The 18,024-nt window shown below is 39.7% G+C and overlaps 1 protein-coding gene and 1 pseudogene across 4 annotated transcripts in view; both read left to right on the top strand.

Annotated features, from left to right (window-relative positions):
- RAB10 (RAB10, member RAS oncogene family) overlaps window positions 1-18,024 on the top strand; it is an 83,625-nt gene that overhangs the window by 37,248 nt on the left and 28,353 nt on the right. For 2 of the 4 annotated variants that reach the window (XM_036262311.1, XM_036262310.1), the window contains exon 2: window positions 15,323-15,383. In XM_036262311.1, the coding sequence (XP_036118204.1) occupies window positions 15,323-15,383 (61 nt within the window). Of the gene's footprint in view, window positions 1-7,834; window positions 7,863-14,420; window positions 14,531-15,322; window positions 15,384-18,024 lie in introns of those variants that run through there. The other 2 variants (XM_036262314.1, XM_036262312.1) reach the window with 2 other exon arrangements.
- Window positions 10,192-12,172, top strand: LOC118630494 (annotated as a pseudogene).

Consider the following 18,024-nt stretch of genomic DNA (forward strand, 5'->3'; position numbering starts at 1 on the left):
CTGTTCCTCTCTCTCCCTCCCACTCTACCTGAACAAAAAATGGAAAAATGTCCTCGGGTGAGGATAAAAAAAGAAATCGAATACAAAGTCCAGATTACTTAGGCATTGTTTCTTCAGTCTGTAGTATTAAACTGCCAATATATCACCATGAAGGTATGTGAGAAATATCTGCCACATGCGGAGAAAGAATAGTAGCTGGATTTTTTTCTGAACCTTGATCAAAAACAAAGAAACTTCCCTGGCCCAAATATTTTAATTCTAGCCTTAGCAAATTTTCAGTAAATAAAAATTGGCCCTAAAACCTTAAAAGAATGATAGTACAGTACACCAGTACTATAAATGATAACACCAGAGAAAAATAGAAGTCAGGGGGGTTGGGGCAGAGACTGTGAACTCCCTGAAGTTCTACTCCAAATTTTGTATGAATACATATTGGTATAAAGACATGGGTAAAGGATCCATGATTTTCATTGGGTTCTCAAATTATTTTGAACGTATTCCAAAAGAGATTAAGGATTGCTTAACCTTTAGAAGACAGTAAAGCTGTTGAGAACTTCTGCTTCTAGATATTACTGAGTAACTGGTACTACACTACCCTTTGGCCATAAACAGCTAGATAACTGGACAAAACAAAATGAAACAACTGTATTTTAGCTGTTTGGTAATAGGCAGGGCAGGACTGCCTGAGAGAAGGAAAATAAATTGAGCCCTGCTATCTCCCTGGCTTTCTGTCTGAAACTAGATTCCAGAGCAGGATCTAAACAAAGCAAGGCAGTCCTGTTGGGCCAAGGAAGTAGAAATCGGCATCTGGAGAGGCTGGGGAGTCTGGAATTTATAGGTTTAATTACCATAGAAGACAGATCTAGAAAACTGAAAAGTTTCTTGGAGTCTTTGGCTGGATATTAAGCTGCCTAGGGCTCCATGGACTGGGCACAAAAATAGCTGTTGGGGGAAGAACAGCTACCAGAGAGCTGGTAAAAGTATTGGGATCTATAATGAGTTAGGAGATACTATTCTAGTTCGACCAGTTAGAGTGGAGTGATCTCATTGAATATCAGGGCCATTTAGGAGAGACCCCAGAAGTGGTATTCCTTAGGAGCAGGGCTAAAGTAACTCTAGAGAAAAGGCTACTCCAGCCCCACTCTAAAACTGTGCTGAAATAACAGGCCTCAAAAGGATTAAGCAGATTCACAACTAATTTAACTGCCCACCTGAGCAAAACTCAACATTTTCTTTTACTTTTTTCTTTTTTTTTTTATCCTCACCCGAGGACATTTTTGCATTCATCTCCAGATAGAGCGAGAGGGAGAGAGGGAAGAAGAGAGAGAGAGAAACATCCACGTGAGAGAGACACCTGCATGACCCCAGACCCCAACCGGGGTCAGGGACACACTGCAGCCGAGGTACATACCCTTAGCAGGAACCGAACCTCGGTCTCTCTGAACCACAGGCCGGTGCTCTAACTGCTGAGCCAAACTGGCCAGGGCCAAAACTCAACATTTTTAAAAAGTCCCTGACCGTTTTGATTTGTGTTCAGGGCACATGCCTGGGTTGTGGGCTTGGTCCCCAGTAGGGGGTATGCAGGAGACAGGCCATCATTGTTTCTCTCTCGTAGATGTTTTTCTCTCTCTCTCTAAAGTCAATAAAAACAATAATAAAAATAAAAAAGAAGCAATGAATGTTTAAAAAAATAAAAATAGCCCTGGCCGGTTTGGCTAAGCAGTTCGAGCGTCAGCCGGTGGACCAGAGAGGCCGGGTTTGGTTCCACTAAGGGCACATACCTCGGTTGCAGTTTTCCCCCTGGCCCCGGTTGGGGTCGTGTGGGTGGCAACCAGTCAATGTCTTTCTTTCACATCCATGTTTCTCTCTCTCTGTCCCCCCGCCCACCGCTTTAGCTGAAGATAGAGCACAAAAATGTCCCCAGGTGAGGATTAAAAATAATTAAACAAAACTTAAAATGCATACATTGACAAAATGTACAAAATGTTAATCTAATAGACATAATGAAGAAATAGAAAAATGTAGCCCTTAATCAGCAGAAAAATCAGTTGATGGAAACAGACCTAGAAATAACAGAGATGATGACTTTAGAAGACAGATGTTGCTTTTATTTATTGATTTATGTGTTTGTTTATTTATTTATTCTTTATTTTTTCATTCTTACCTGAGGATAATTTTGCATTTATCTTCAGATAGAGAGGGAGGGAGGGAGGGAGGGAGGAAGAGAGAGAGAGAGAGAGAGAGACACCGCACAACCCCAATCAGGGCTGGGGACGAACCGCAACCAAGGTACGTGTCCTCGGCTGGAATTGAACCCGGAACTCTTTGGTCCACAGGCCAACACTCTCTAACCACTGAGCAAAACTGGCCAGGGTGACAGATGTTGCTTTTAAAGGAAAGCATGGCCCTGGCCGGTTTGGCTCAGCGGTAGAGCATTGGCCCACACACCAATGAGTCCTGGGTTCGATTCCAAACAAGGGCACATGCCTCAGTTGTGGTTCATCTTTGTGCCTGGTTGGGGTCATACAGGAGGCAACCAGTCGATGTGTCCCTCTCATGTTGATGTTGTTCTCTCTCTTCCTTTCTCCCCCTCTCTCTCAACCTGAAGATAAATAGAAAAATACCCTCAGGTGAGAATTAAAAATAAATAAATAAATAAAGGAAAGTGTGAACATGAGAGAAATATAAGATGTAAAAAAAAAGACCCATTAGCCCTGGCTGGTTTGGCTCAGCAGTTAGAGCGTTGGCCTGCAGTCCAGAGAGACCCAGGTTCGGTTCCCACTGAGGGCATGTACCTCGGTTGCAGTTTGTCCCCGGCCCTGGTTGGGTTGTGCGAGTGGCAGCCACTCGATGTGTCCCTTTCATGTTGAGGTTTCTCTCTCTCTCCCTCCCACTCTATCTGAACAAAATAATGGAAAAATGTCCTCGGGTGAGGATTAGGGAAAAAAAAGACCCATTAGAACCTCTAAAAGTACAATATCTGAAATGACAAATTCAGGTAATTGGATTAATAGCAAGTTAGGTGCTGCAGAAGAAAAGATCAGTGAAAGGGTAATAGAAACTATCAAAAATGAAGCACAGGATAGGGGTGAGGGTGAGGGAGGCTGGTGGCGGGGGAAGAGCCTCAGTGATGTGGGACATTATCATGTGATCTAATATATGTGCATTTGGAGTCCAGGACTGGGGGGTTGGGAGCTGTGGTTGCAGAAGAAATATTTGAAGAAACAGTGCCCGAAAAATTTCCAAATATGATGAAAGCTATAATCCCATAGGCTTAATGGAACTAGGTAGGATACACTGAGGCATATCCTAATCCAGCCACTTATAAAGAGAAATCTTAAGAGAAGCCAGAGAAAAAGAAAAAAAAAAAAAAAACCCACCACACCATATATATATGTGTGTGTGTATATACACACACATACATACATAGGACAAAGGTAAGAAAATTTTGACTTTTCATGAAAAACAAATTAACCTATCTCTATTACAAATGAATAACAACCACACTGAGGAGGAAGAAAAGAATAATCAAACTTTAGAAAATAGTATTTTGATTAGATACTGTAAGACTAAAGATAAAAAGAATTGTATACAAGTATTGTATTCAGCACATCTAGTTTCTCATAAGGGCATGGGTTAGCAAATCTGAAATTACTTGATGTATGTAGCAGGTCCTCAAATAACATGGTTTTGTTCAGCATTGTTTCATTACAATATTGATGAGAAACAAAAATCCCTGGCTAGAATCACTGTCCCATATAGAGTTTATACATTCTCCTATTGTCTGTATGAGTTTTCTCCTGATACTCTATGATTTCCTCCCACATCCTAAAGATGTGCATATTAGGTGAATTGGTGTGTCTAAATTGTCCCAGTCTGAGTGGCTGTGGTTGTGTGTATGAGTGGCCCTGTGATAAGAAGGGCATCCTCACCTTGTCCGGTTTCGCTCAGTGGTTAGAGCATCGGCCTGTGGACCAGAGAGTCCCGGGTTCAGTTTCCGCTAGGGGCACGTACCAAAAAAAAAAAGAATGGCATCCCTTTACGTCACAGTTTCCAAGAACCTATCGTCAGCATTAAGAGAAGACTTAGTGTATATGACAATTGAATATGTAAGTAAACACATTTAATTAATTAATTAATTAATTTATTTTATCCTCACCCGAGGACATTTTCCCATTTTTTGTTCAGATAGAGTGTGAGGGAGGGAGGGGGAAAGAGAGAGACATCGACATGAAAGGGACACATCGAGTGGCTGTCTCCCGCATGGCCCTGACCCAAACAGGGCCGGGGACAAACTGCAACCGAGGTACGCGTGCCCCTAGCAGAAACCGAACCCGCGTCTCTCTGGACCGTAGGCCAACGCTCTAATGCTGAGACAAATTGTCCAGGGCATAAGTAAACATATTTTAAATAATGAGAACCAAGTTTCTAATTGTTAAAGAAGGGGCCTACAAGTAAGAAAAGGAAGAAATCTAGATGAACTCTGTGATGTTGGTTTGGAATTAGAGGTTTCAGTATGAACTCATTGTTTTATATATACATACATATAGTTATGGAATTGTAGATATATGTATGTGCATGGACTAGTATACATAATATATTTCCTCACTCTGTTCTCTGGGAAGGCTTCAAAGTAATGACATTCTAGTAGCAAAGAGCATACCTAGTGCCCAGATCTTGGGCTCTACAAATTTTCAATAAAAGGAACCAGGCTGTTCAGAGAACTGATTGATTTCCAGAGCTGGGGTAGGAGAAATGCAAGATGTTCCTGGAAACTCTTTGGTGCCAGAAAACAAAGAAGTGCTCAGAAAAGGTGCTTTGTTTACTTTCTTGTTTCTGATAAATGGTTGTGTGTTAACATTAGGAGAAGGTAGATTAAAAGTGTACATGAACTCTGCTATTTTTGCAAGTTTTCTGTAAAAAGTTTTTATGTGTGCAGTTTTATTAATTTATTTTTGTTACAGATGTTTCTCCTTTTTCCCCCGTAGACACCCTCCTCCCCATCTTGCCTCCCCCTCTGTAAAAGTTTCTTAAATATACATTTCTCTCAAAGAGAGAAAGGGGAAAAAGAAAGAAATAATGCAAGCCAGAAGACAATAGAATAACATATTTAAAGTTTTGAAAGAAAAAAAACCTATAAAATTAGAATTCAATCCTAACAAAAATATGTTTCAAAAATGAAAGCAAACTAAAGACATTTTCCAGACAAACAAAAGCAGAGAGAATTTTTTGCTGGCGATCTTGCACACTACTAAGAATGTTAAAGGAAGGTTTTTGGGCCGAAGAAAATCATTCCCAGTGCAAACTCAGATTTACAGAAAGGAATGAAGAGGATAAGAAATGGTAAAAAATGGAGAAATAAAAAATAAATTTTTGTCAGATTTTAATTTATTTCAAAGATAATTAAATGAAGTAAAAAACAATGTTTTATAGGATTTATAATATTTAGAAGTAAAATGTGGAAGTATAACAAGTAGAAGTACAGATTTCTAAAAGCCCAATAATAGGAGGGTAAAAATTGAAGTATACTGTAAAGTTCTAATATTAATATGAGAGGAGTTATAAAATTATTTTAAGATAGATGGTGCTGTTAAAGATGTATATTATAGCCCTGGCCGGTTTGGCTCAGCGGTTAGACCGTCGGCCTGCGGTCCTGAGAGACCCGGGTTCGGTTCCCGCTAAGGGCATGTACCTCGGTTGCAGTTTGTCCCCGGCCCTGGTTGGTCGTGCGGGTGGCGGCCACTTGATGTGTCCCTTCACGTCGATGTTTCTCTCCTCTCTCTCTGTTCCTCTCTCTCCCTCTCACTCTACCTGAACAAAAAATGGAAAAATGTCCTCGGGTGAGGATAAAAAAAAAAAAAAAAAAAAAGATGTATATTATAAATCCTAACACAACCATTAAAAAAATTAGGTATATCTAATAAGCTACTGATCATCAAAGCACTCAAGTGACTATATTAGTATTAGACAAAATAGATTTCAGAGCAAGGGATATATATTTTAAGGAATGAAGAGTTTTTGGACAATGATAAATATGTTCATTTATCATAATTATATACCTAATAACAGAGTTCAAAATATTGGAAGCAAACACTAACAGAATTGGAAGAGAAATAGACAATTTACTATTGCATAGTTGGATATTTCACCATTCCTCTTTAGTAGTTGATAGAGTAAGTGTATATATATATATATATTTTTATCCTCACCCGAGGACATTTTTCCATTTTTTGTTCAGATAGAGCGGGAGGGAGAGAGAGAGAGAGAAACATCAATGTGAAGAGACACATCGAGTGGCTGCCACCCGCACGACCAACCAGGGTCGGGGACAAACTGCAACCGAGGTACGTGCCCTTAGCGGAAACCGAACCCAGGTCTCTCGGGACCGCAGGCCGATGCTCCAACCGCTGAGCCAAACTGGCCAGGGCAAGTGGACATATATTAAAGAAATTGCATACCTCTTCCCTCTTCCCTTTGAGGGTTGTCAGTCTGTGTCCTGCTTCCATGTCTCTGGATCTATTTTGTCAGCTTATTTTGTTCATTAAATTCCACAAGTAAGTGAGACCATGTGATAACTTGTCTTTCTCTGACTGGCTTGTTTCGCTTAGCATAATACTCTCCAGGACCCTTCATGCTGTCTCAAAGGGTAAGAGATCTTTCTTTTCTTACAGCTGCATAGCATTCCATTATGTACATGTGGCACAGCTTTTTTACTCATCTACTGATGGACACTTGAGTTGTTTCTAGATCTTAGCTATTGTAAATAGTGCTCCTATGAACATAGGAGTGCAATGCATAACCAATGGACATAGACACCAGTGTGATGAAGGTGGGGGGACAGAAGTGGAAAGAAGTGTGTCAGTGGGGGAAGAAAGGAGGGACAGCTGTAATATTTTCAATAATAAAGATTTTAAAAAAAGAAATTGAATCTTAATTTAAATTTTTCTGAAATAAAACCTCAAGCCCTGGCCAGTTTGGCTCAGCGGTTAGCGCGTCGGCCTGTGGTCCAGAGAGACCCGGATTCGGTTCCCGCTAAGGGCGCGTGCCTCTGTTGCGGTTTGTCCTTGGCCCTGGTGGGTCGTGCGGGTGGCAACCACTCGATGTGTCTCTTTCACGTCGATGTTTCTCTCTCTCTCTTCCTCTCTTTCCCTCCCACTCTACCTGAACAAAAAATGAAAAAATGTCCTTGGGTGAGGATAAAAAAAATAAAATGATTAAACACAGATGTGGCTGTTTAAATAATTAAGTAAAAGTAAAAAAAAAACCCAACAAAAAAACCTCAAGACCCAGGTGGCTTCAGTGGTGAATTTTATCAAACATGTAAAGAAGAAATTACCAGCATTCTGTTTTAGTAAATAGAAGAGGAGGGCACATTTTCAAATCACTTATGGGACCAACCTTATCTTGGATACTGAAACCAAGCACAAGACATGACCTGTCTCTAATAAACATTGATGTGTCCTCCATGAACATGTACATAAGAATTCTTTCTCGCCCTGGCTGGTTTGGCTCAGCGGTTAGAGTGTCGGCCTGCGGTCCAGAGAGACCTGGGTTTGGTTCCCACTAAGAGCACGTATCTCGGTTGCAGTTTGTCCCCGCAACCGAGGTACGCGCCCTTAGTGGGAACCGAACCCAGGTCTCTCTGGACCGCAGGCCGACACTCTAATCACTGAGCCAAACTGGCCAGGGCAAGAATTCTTATCTAAATAATTGGAAAACAATTCCAATTACTTACAAAAAGAATAATATGTCATGACCAAGTGGGCTTTATTTCAGGAATCCAGTATTGATTTCACATCAAAATCAATTTTAATTAGCTGCCTTGGTGGAAAGAAGAAGAAAAATCATGATCATCTTACGAGGTATATAGAAAAAGCATTTGACAGAAGGCAGTCTCATTTTGCATCTTGATACCTCATCAGACTAGAAATAAAAGGACCTTTCCTCAACCTACTAAAATGATGTACAGCCCTGGCCAGTTTTGCTCAGTGGTTAGAGCGTCGGCCTGCGGTCCGGAGAGACCCGGGTTCGGTTCCCGCTAAGGGCACGTACTTCGGTTGCAGTTTGTCCCCGGCCCTGGTTGGTTGTGTGGGTGGCAGCCACTCGATGTGTCCCTTCACGTCGATGTTTCTCTCTCTCTCTCTCCCTTCCTCTCTCCCTCCCACTCTGTCTGTACAAAATATGGAAAAAATATCCTCGGGTGAGGATAAAAAAAATAAAATAAAATAAAATAAAATGATGTACAGTTAACTTGATATTTTCATGGTGAAGCTTTCAGTCTAAGCTTTCTCTCAAGGACCAAGGGCAAAACAACATTGTATTAGAAGTTGTAGCTAATACAATAAAATGAGAAAAAAATAAGCCATAGATGTTTGAAAGGAAGATGATAAGAAAATGCTTTTTTACAGACCACCTGATTATACGTGGAAAACCCTAACCAACCCCTCCACACCCAAATGAGAGCAACTAGAATTAATAAGTGAATATAGAAGGGTTGCAGTATATAAGGTCAATATACAGTAATAGTATTCTATCCTCACCCGAGGACATTTTTTTCCATGTTTTGCACAGATAGAGTGGGAAGAAGAGAGAGGAAGAGAGAGAGAGAGAAACATCGATGTGAAAGGGACACATCGAGTGGCTGCCTCCCGCATGACCCAACCAGGGCCGGGGACAAACTGCAACCGAGGTACATGCCCTTAGTGGGAACCGAACCCGGGTCTCTCTGGACCGCAGGCCGATGCTCTAACCGCTGAGCCAAACCGGCCAGGGCAGTAATAGTATTCTATATAAAAATATTATATATAGTAGTATCCAAAAAATGAAAATGAAATAGGGATAAGTTTAACAAAATAGTGTAAGACCTAGGCACTGAAAAGTATAAAGTACTACTGAGAGAATTTAAAGACCCAAATAAACAAAGAATTCTATTGTGTTCATGGATTAGAACAGCACATATTGCCCTGGCCGGTTTGGCTCAGCGGTCAGAGCGTCGGCCTGCAGTCCCGAGAGACCCGGGTTCGGTTCCCGCTAAGGGCATGTATCTCGGTTGCAGTTTGTCCCTGGCCCTGGTTGGTCGTGCGGGTGGCAGCCACTTGATGTGTCCCTTTCACATCGATGTTTCTCTCTCTCTTCCTCTCTCTCCCTCCCACTCTACCTGAACAAAAAATAGAAAAATGTCCTCAGGTGAGGATTAAAAAAAAAAAGAACACATATTGCTGTACTCAAGCCCCTACCTATGTTTTTCTTTTGTTTTTTACTTTTCAAAAAATTTTTTATTTTATATTGTTTCCCATCTCTGGAATGTGAATTCCCTCAACAGAAGGACTTTGTTTACAGTCAGTGCCAAGTATATAGTAAGTATGGTTTATTCTGCTGGGACACATTACTAGAATGTGAAGTAGCTTATAGACAGTAGACACACACTCACACACACACACTATGCTTGTATTATTTTTCTATTACATCTTATAGTGTAGTTGGAAAAAGTTGAACTTGGCTTTGGTTCTGTCAGTTTCCCAGAACTTTTCCTATCTCACACATTTCAAAAATTAAAATCAATGGAGTTATGGCGTACAACAGAAGAAAAATAGATAATTTACCCCAGCCAGTTTGGCTCAGTGGTTGGAGTATTAACCTACGGACCAGAGAGTCCCGGGTTCAGTTCCCATTAGGGGCACATTCCAGAAAAAGGGAAGAAAAAAAAAAGAAAAATAGATAATTTAATTGAGCTTCATCAAAATTAAAAACTTTTGGCTATCAAAGGATATGAAAATGAAAAGACAGCCTGGCTGGTGTGGCTCAGTGGTTGAGCATCGACCCATGCACCAAGAAGTCGCTGGTTCGATTCCCATTCAGGGCACATGCCCAGGTTATTGGCCCAGCCCCCAGTGGGAGGCATGCAGGAGGTGGCCAGTCGATGTTCTCTCTCATCGGTGTTTCTCTCTCTCCCTCTCCCTTCCTCTCTCTCTAAAATCAGTAAAGGAAGAAAAAAACAAAGGATTATAGGTATGTGATTCTTATTTCCTTTCCTGGTGTGGTGAAAACATTGATTTTTCACTTGTTAACCACAGATATGATTATTTAGCCAAAAGTTGTTAAACTTTGGTTATACAGAGTTCATTATATAGGTTGTTTCTGCTTGCATTAAGTACTATGTATTGATGTGTCAGTGAAAGCCAAGCCTTGGAAAACTGACATTTATAGTGACTAGAAGTTACAGTTATTCCTCTTGCCACTGGATGGTGCTTCTGCAACATCATTAAGGCAAATATTTGGGCTGATATTGTTTCTCACTTTCCTGAGCAGCTGAAAATTGATAAGTGAGTTAGATCTGCAGTAAATGGAAATACTTGTTTGAACTGGGTCCCAGGAATCTGTTTAAAAAAAAGGTAGGGTTTTCTCTATTGTTTTTTATATAAGCAAAACCTTAAAAAAATTATTGTTTGGATAAAGCACTGATTTCTAGTCTGTAGTAATTTAGCAAATGATAGTGTTGCAGAAGAATCTGATTATTAGTCCTGACAGAATCTTAATGGGTGGTTTTTCTAACTTTTCTTGACAACTGAACTGTTGATTTTTCTCTAATCTTTAAATGTTATCAAAAGCCTTTTTATTCTACTTTAAGTATAAGTTTTTCCATACATAGGTGTGTTTATTTTGGGGGGTGTGGGAAGTACATGCTGGAATGTCTATTAATATACTAGGTACAGAATTTTAGAAGTCAGAAAGTACTTCAAGGCTTACAATAGCAGCAGCAGCAACAAATCCTTGCTCCATACCCACCTGTGTTACGTTTTCCAAACATTTTTTCACCCTTTCTTCAACCCCATATTCTCTAGTCATACACTTTTTTTTTTTCCCCTCACCTGAGGATATTTTTTTTGATATTTTGTTCAGATAGAGTGGAAGGGAAAGAGAGGAAGAGAGAGAGAGAAACATTGTCGTGAAGGGACCCATTGAGTGGTTGCCGCCCACACGACCCAACCAGGGCCAGGGACAAACTGCAACTGAGATACATGCCTTTAGCCGGAACTGAACCCGGGTCTCTCCAGACCGCAGGCCAACGCTCTAACTACTGAGCCAAACCGGCCAGGGCTCTAGTCATACACTTTTAAGTAAAATAAAACACACAGAAAACAAACAAAAAGTCAGCTGCATCTCCAGCATTTCAATTGTGCTTTTGCGTCTTTCCAGCTCTCAGTCAGACAGCCCTGGAGATGCTTCTGGAAGTAACATCACCATGGCCGCCCAAGGAGAACCCCAAGTTCAGTTCAAACTTGTATTGGTTGGTGATGGTGGGATTGGGAAAACTGCCTTTGTGAAACATCATCTCACTGGTGTATTTGAGAAGTATGTAGCCACCCTGGGTGTTGAGGTCCATCCCCTTGTGTTCCACACCAACAGAGGGCCTGTTAAGTTCAATGTGTGGGGTACAACGGTCCAGAAGTTCGGTGGACTGAGATGGCTGTTACATCCAAGCCCACTGTGCCACTATAATGTTTGATGAGAGTTATTTACAAGAATGTGCCTAACTGGCATAGAGATCTGGTACACAGGTGTGAGAAAACAACACCATTGTGTTGTGTGGCAACAAAGTGAATACTAAGGACAGGAAACTTAAGGCAGAATCGTCTTTCACCAAAAGAAGAATCTTCAGTACCATGACATTTCTGCCTAAAGTAACTACAATTTTGAAAAGCTTGAAAAGTTCTTCCTCCAGCTTGCCAGAAAACTAATTGAAGACCCTAACTTGGAGTTTGTTGCCATACCTGCTCTTGCCCCACCAGAGGTTGTCATGGGCCCAGCTTTGACAGCACAGATCTAAAGGTTGCTCAGACCAGAGCTCTCCTGGATGAGGGTGACAACCTGTGAGAAAGGGAAGCTGAAGCCCAGCTTTTATAGGCAACTGTCCTATGATGTCAGTGGTTAGCGTGTTTACCACTTTATTATAGAGCGAAGCAGAATCTGTGCTTAATCTTTGGGTTGCTAAAAGAGATGAATGGACTTCGGAGTGAGTGTGCCTTCCAGTTAAAAAATACCTTCATTTTTTTGGACCTACATATTTAGCATTTAGCTGTTTTGGAACCCTTAACTGAGTTTCAACTATAAGACTGCTGCAATTGCCTGGCCGGTGTGGTTCAGTGGATTGAGTGTCATCCCATGGATTGAGAGGTCCTGGTTCGATTCCTGGTCAGGACACATGCCTGGGGTTGCAGGCTCAATACCCAGTGAGGGTGTGCAGGAGGCAGCCAATTGATGTTTCTCGCTCACATTGATGTTTCTCTCTCTCTCTCTCTCTCCCCCCCCCTCTAAAAAATCAATAAAAACATATTTGAAAAGAAGACATCTTTTTGCATTTTAGATTCGAGTGTTGCTGTGAAGAAGTTTTGAAAAGTTCAGAATTGTCATTCTTGATTATTCAAGCTAGTTTGTTTCTTAAGCCTCGTTTGTTTCTTTGAAAGCTTTTATAACGTCGTGTTTATTCCTGGTGTCTTGAAATTTCATGATGTTATTACTTGGTATAGATCTTGTTTTATTCATTATCCTAGGCACATGATGGTGGATCTTTTGGTCTGAAATATTCTTTTTGTTCTGTTAAGTTTTCTTGCATAATTTTTAAATTATTTTCTATATGTCATTTTATCTGTTCTCTCTTAAGGATAAAGTATCTATTAGTCTTTTCAGGTACCCTTTTAATTTCTCTAGAAAACATCATTTGTCTGTTTATTCAACACATACTTTTTGAATTCCAGCTTATATGTCAGGCATAGCTCTAGGTACTGGGAATTTAACTAAATTAAAACAGGATAGTGTGCTCTCTCTCTCTCCCCCTCCCTCTCTCTCCCCTCTCCTCCCCCTCCCCCTCTCCCTCCCCTCTCCCTCCCCCCTCTTTCTCCAGGGCACACTAAAATAAAAAAAAAATAAAAACAGGATAAAAATCCCTGTCCTTGTGGATCTTCTATTTTGGCAAAAGGAGACATATAATGAATGAACACTGGAATAAGTAAATATAGACAGTATATTTGAGGAAAAACCAGTAACGAAGATTGGAGCATGGCCATAGAGGTAGACACACCAGGAGAGTTTTTGTGTAGAAAAGAATGAGGAACTGCTTCAGCTACTGTTAATTATTTTGAGGATAGATGAGGTGAGATCAAGAGAGAAACTCAAGGAGTCTAGGACGTGGTTTCTATCTTAAACAATTAGATAGGTGGCTTTAAAACAGGAAAATTCTTAGAAGTTTAGTTGTACCTGGTTTCTATTCCAGAGAGTTTAGAGTTTTCAGACTGTATCCTAATATCATCTTTCTTCAGAAAAGTTTTCTGAAATAGTATTTGTTGTCAGGTTTGTCATTAGGATTAATTAACAGATTGTATGCCTAACTGGAATAGTCTTGTTCAGAATTGGTCTTGACCATCAGGCCATTTTAGGATGATTTTCTCAATAATTCCTAGAGAAACAAAAATATAGACTGTTGAAGTAAGATACGTTCAAACCTGTAAAGAATTTTTATGAATTAATTGACGCCAAAAGTCACGATAAAGCAAGATCTCATATGCTTCAGAGAATAACAATTTTGCAGTTTATTTATGTATTGAGATTAAGGGGGAAATTTAAGGAAGATTATGAAGGTGGGAGAAAGCAAGACGGTATTATATTAGAGGATAGTTGAGATTATATGTGAGCTCCTTGAGGGTGGTCAGGCTTTAGAGGAGGGGCCTGAAAAGAGGCCTTTCAAAGGTGTGTTAACCTAGACGGACAGAAACAATGGACAGAGCTTGTTTAGGCAACAATGAGCCTTTTATTGAAGATAAAGGCTGGGTCATGACTACCCACCATGACCTGCCCATTAGGAATTGATGGTCAGGTCACCCTCTGAGATCCATTCCATAGAACCCCTTTTTGGTTCACAGACATAGATGTTTATAAAAATCCAGGCAAGTGTAGACATAGTCTGAGGCTGTAGACATTGTAATCTGAGGTTTATAAATATCAGGCAAGTGGTCCTTTTTTCCTTGGGTGTGGTGAACATAATGGGACCAAGCTGAAGATTTTGGTTGGTTAAAGAGCAGATTCTGGGGGATCTGCAGTACTTTTACTTAATGTATTTTGAAGCTCAGTATTATTAGATTCATAAACATTTAGTATTTTTATACCTTCTTAGTTAATTGATCCCTTTGTCATTATGAAATGACCCTTTTTATCCCTCATGGTTTTTGTTTGCTCTACAAGCTATGAAGACTATATTTTTTCCCACTAAGAAACATCTTTTCTTTGCCATATATATTTTATTTTATTACTGTCTTCTTTCCTAAGTGTAATTCATGTTCCGTTAACAAATAGATCTGGAATTTGAACATTTCATCAGCAGGGGCATTCATAATGTTACAGATCTGGAAAGGATCAGAGAACAAGTTCAGCTGAAGCAGCCAAATGGACAATATGATTCTGAAAATGACTGTCCAGCCCGGGGAGCTTCTATGGAGGCAAAGCAGGGAACAGGGAGCTGGTGGAGGAGCATGGGCTGGTGAGAGGCCGGGTGTGAGGACAGAGCTACTTTCTGCCACATAGGTTGGAAGGCCACTGGCCAGAGGGCCCAGTGATCAGCCGGAGGTGGGAGGATGACCTTGATGTCTTCCTTGCCATGCAGGATGTAGTCAATGCCTTTGTAGAAGAGGATTTCCTGGCCATCGGGTGTGCGTGGGCCTGAGTACAGCTGGGCTTCTCCCATCAGGACAGGCCACATGTCAAGGAATTCCTTCTCCTTGGTCTTGTCCAGGAGGCCCACCCAGTATTGGTCGCAGTTCAGATAGGCCTGCATCATGTAGAAGGCCTTGTGGAACTGCCTCTCGATGTCTGTGAGCTCCTCAAACACTTTGTTGGCAGACCACAGCAGCACCAGTCTCCATGTGGCTTCTTTAATTTCATAGTTGTAGGACTTCCATTCAGCTCAATTTTTAGGTGGTTTTGAAGGATGTTTGATCTGTAGTTGTAATTTTGATGTGGTTGTGGGAGGATGTGAAGACCACGTTTACCTACGCCACCATCTTGACTGGATTTGCCATATATGTTTTAAATTGTACTTTTTTATTTCTGATTGTAAGAACTCTTTTTATGTAACTATTTCTTCTACCATGTTGGATCTTATATTACAACTCAGGTTTAAAATTGGACACATTTGCTTAGAATTGCATACTTGGTAAATATCCAGAGCCAAATATACACAAACAGATTTTATAAGTGTGTTTTACTCCAGTTAATTTTAGTATAGCTCAGTTCAGAGCCAGATACAATTTACCATTTTTTTTCTATGTTGTAGGAATAGACTTTAAAATCAAAACAGTTGAATTACAAGGAAAGAAGATCAAGCTACAGATATGGTAAGTGATGCTAATTTACTCATTTTATGTATGTAGTAGAATGCCAAGTTTGAAGGTCTTGTCACCTTGTTTAGATTCTGTTAAAATTCACTTTCTAAAGCCAGCAATCAGGTGACCTTTTAGTGAAGTAAAATATTATTTCCTCAGACTTTGGAGTCCATGATATCTGGCTGAGTATTTTACTTTTTCCACTTACTACATGAACTTGGGCAAGTTACATACACACTGTGAGCCTCTTATATCTTAATACGAAAAATGGAGATATACTACCTATCTCAAAAGATTGGTATAAGGATTTCATGAAATAATCTATATAAAGCACAATACTTTGCTTGCACTCAGTGTAAAAAGTTAATATAATCCTGATACTCTGACAGGTTTACGCTAAAATACTTATTTTCTTTAATGTGTTTATAACTTTTTTATAGGTATTAGTTTTTATTAGTTTTTATATTGTTTGCCCTCCCCATAGAAGTATAGTAAAATTCTTTAAATCTGTATCAAGTATGAATCATAGACTTTATAATTACATTAGTAATTTTCAGTGAATATTAAGTGGTTTACATATATTATGTTTAAACCCATTGAATATTCACAATGATCCTGTGAGATGTTACTTTTTTTAAACCTTATAATAAACTGTACATATTTCAGGTGTACAAAGTGGTAAGTTCTGATGTGTATATAAACCTGTGAAGCCATACCACAATCAAGATAATGAACATAGCCCTGGCCGGTTTAGCTCAGCAGTTAGAACATCGGCCTCCGGACCAGAAAGTCCTGGGTTTAGTTCCCGCTAAGGGCATGCACCTCGGTTGCTGTTTGTCCCCGGCCCTGGTTGGGATTGTGTGGGTGGCATCCAGTTGATGTCTCTATCTCACATCGATGTCTCTCTCTCTCTTTCTTCCTCTCGCTCTATCCAAAGATAAATACAAAAATGTCCTCGGGTGAAGATTTAAAAAAAAAAAAAAAAGATAATGAACGTATTCATCATGTCAAAAGTTTCCTCAAGCCTCTTTGTAATCTCTTCTTCATCCCTATCCCTGGTCCCCAAGCAAACACTCCTCTGCTTTCTGTCACTGTAAACTAGTTTCCATTTTCTAATACTGTACATAAATTCAGTCATATAGTGGTTTGTTTTTTCCCCACGTCTTTTGGGGGTAGGACTTGTCTGTCTTCTTTTACTCAGTATAATTATTTTTGAAAATTATGATTTTATGTGTATCAATAAGTTCATTACTTTTTATTTCTGAGTAGTATTTCATTTTTGGTATATCACAACCTGTTTATTCACCATAAAGCTACTACAAATCTTTGTATGAACATATACTTTATTTTCTCTTGGATTGTTCCTATTTTATAGATAATGAAACAGAGGCATTTTGACATAATTTAACCAAGGTCTTACAGCCTGGAAATGACAGAACTAGAATCCATTACTTGCTCGGAATGTAGAGTTAAGAGTGGCATTTTTTTTTTTTTAAATCCTCACCTGAGGATAATTTTTCATTTATCTTCAGATAAAGTGGGAGAGAGGGAGGGGAGGGAGAGAGAGAGAAACATGGATGTGAGAGGAGCACATTGACTGGTTGCCTCCCACACGACCCAGACCAGGGCCAGGACGAAGTGCAAGCGAGGCACGTGCCCTTGACTGGAATCAAACCCCTGAGTCTTTGGTCCTTGGGCCGATGCTCCAGCTGCTGAGCCAAACCTGCCAGGGCAAGAGTGGTATTGTTCATTGCTATATTGCCTTCTCTGTAAGTAGTGCAATTTGTTCATTGGTTTTGATGTTCTTTCTAGTTATTATCATTTTCTTTCTTCATTGCCAGTCAATTGTGTTAAATTTGAATTCATGTCAACTTGGGTTTCACTGTAATAGGACCTATCATACAATGGTTGTGAGGATGAGTAATACATGTAAAGCACTTAAAGCAGTGTCTGGTACATAATTAATGTTCAATAAATTATAACTTATTATTTAGGAATTACCCAGTATGAGTATAGAACCCAAGAATAATAACATTTTATTTTAGGATATAAGCAGAGGAGGAAGTTAGCAAAGGAGATTGTAAAACCATAGTTGGAGAGTTAGAAGGAGAAATAGGGGAGAACAATGTTTCAGAATCTAAAAGACAGTTTCAAAAAGTTAGGAATTCTGTTTTAAAGGAAGCTCATAATTAGAAGTAGGTTATGTTTAACCAGAATGTCTTTATTTCCTGACCGTGTGATTAGAAGTATAATCTTTATGACATCTTTAGAATTTAAATAAAATCTAAACATTCTAAAATGTTTTCTAAATTTAATGAGTCTCTTTGAAGTATAACCCACTTGATGATCATTGATTTTTCCTTACTTTAACTGAGAAATAGCAAATGAACTATGCCTCATATTCTGTTTCATTATAATTAAAGCTGATCTCGAAGGAAGAAAGGATGTCAGTTATTCTGAATTTCAACCAGCTCTGCCCACTTTTTTTTTTTTTTTAAGCCCTATTCTTTATCCCCATAATGATTTGCGTTCCAAGCTTCTAGGCTCTGCCACACTCATCAGCTCTCTTCTCAACAGTATCTCCTCTGTACACACTTTAAGCCAATAATTTTCCAACTTTTTTGACAGTGAGAGATAAATTTTACATTGTGGT

This window comes from Molossus molossus, unplaced genomic scaffold (assembly GCF_014108415.1).
Source record: "Molossus molossus isolate mMolMol1 unplaced genomic scaffold, mMolMol1.p scaffold_m16_p_15, whole genome shotgun sequence".
Classification (NCBI taxonomy): Eukaryota; Metazoa; Chordata; class Mammalia; order Chiroptera; family Molossidae; genus Molossus; species Molossus molossus.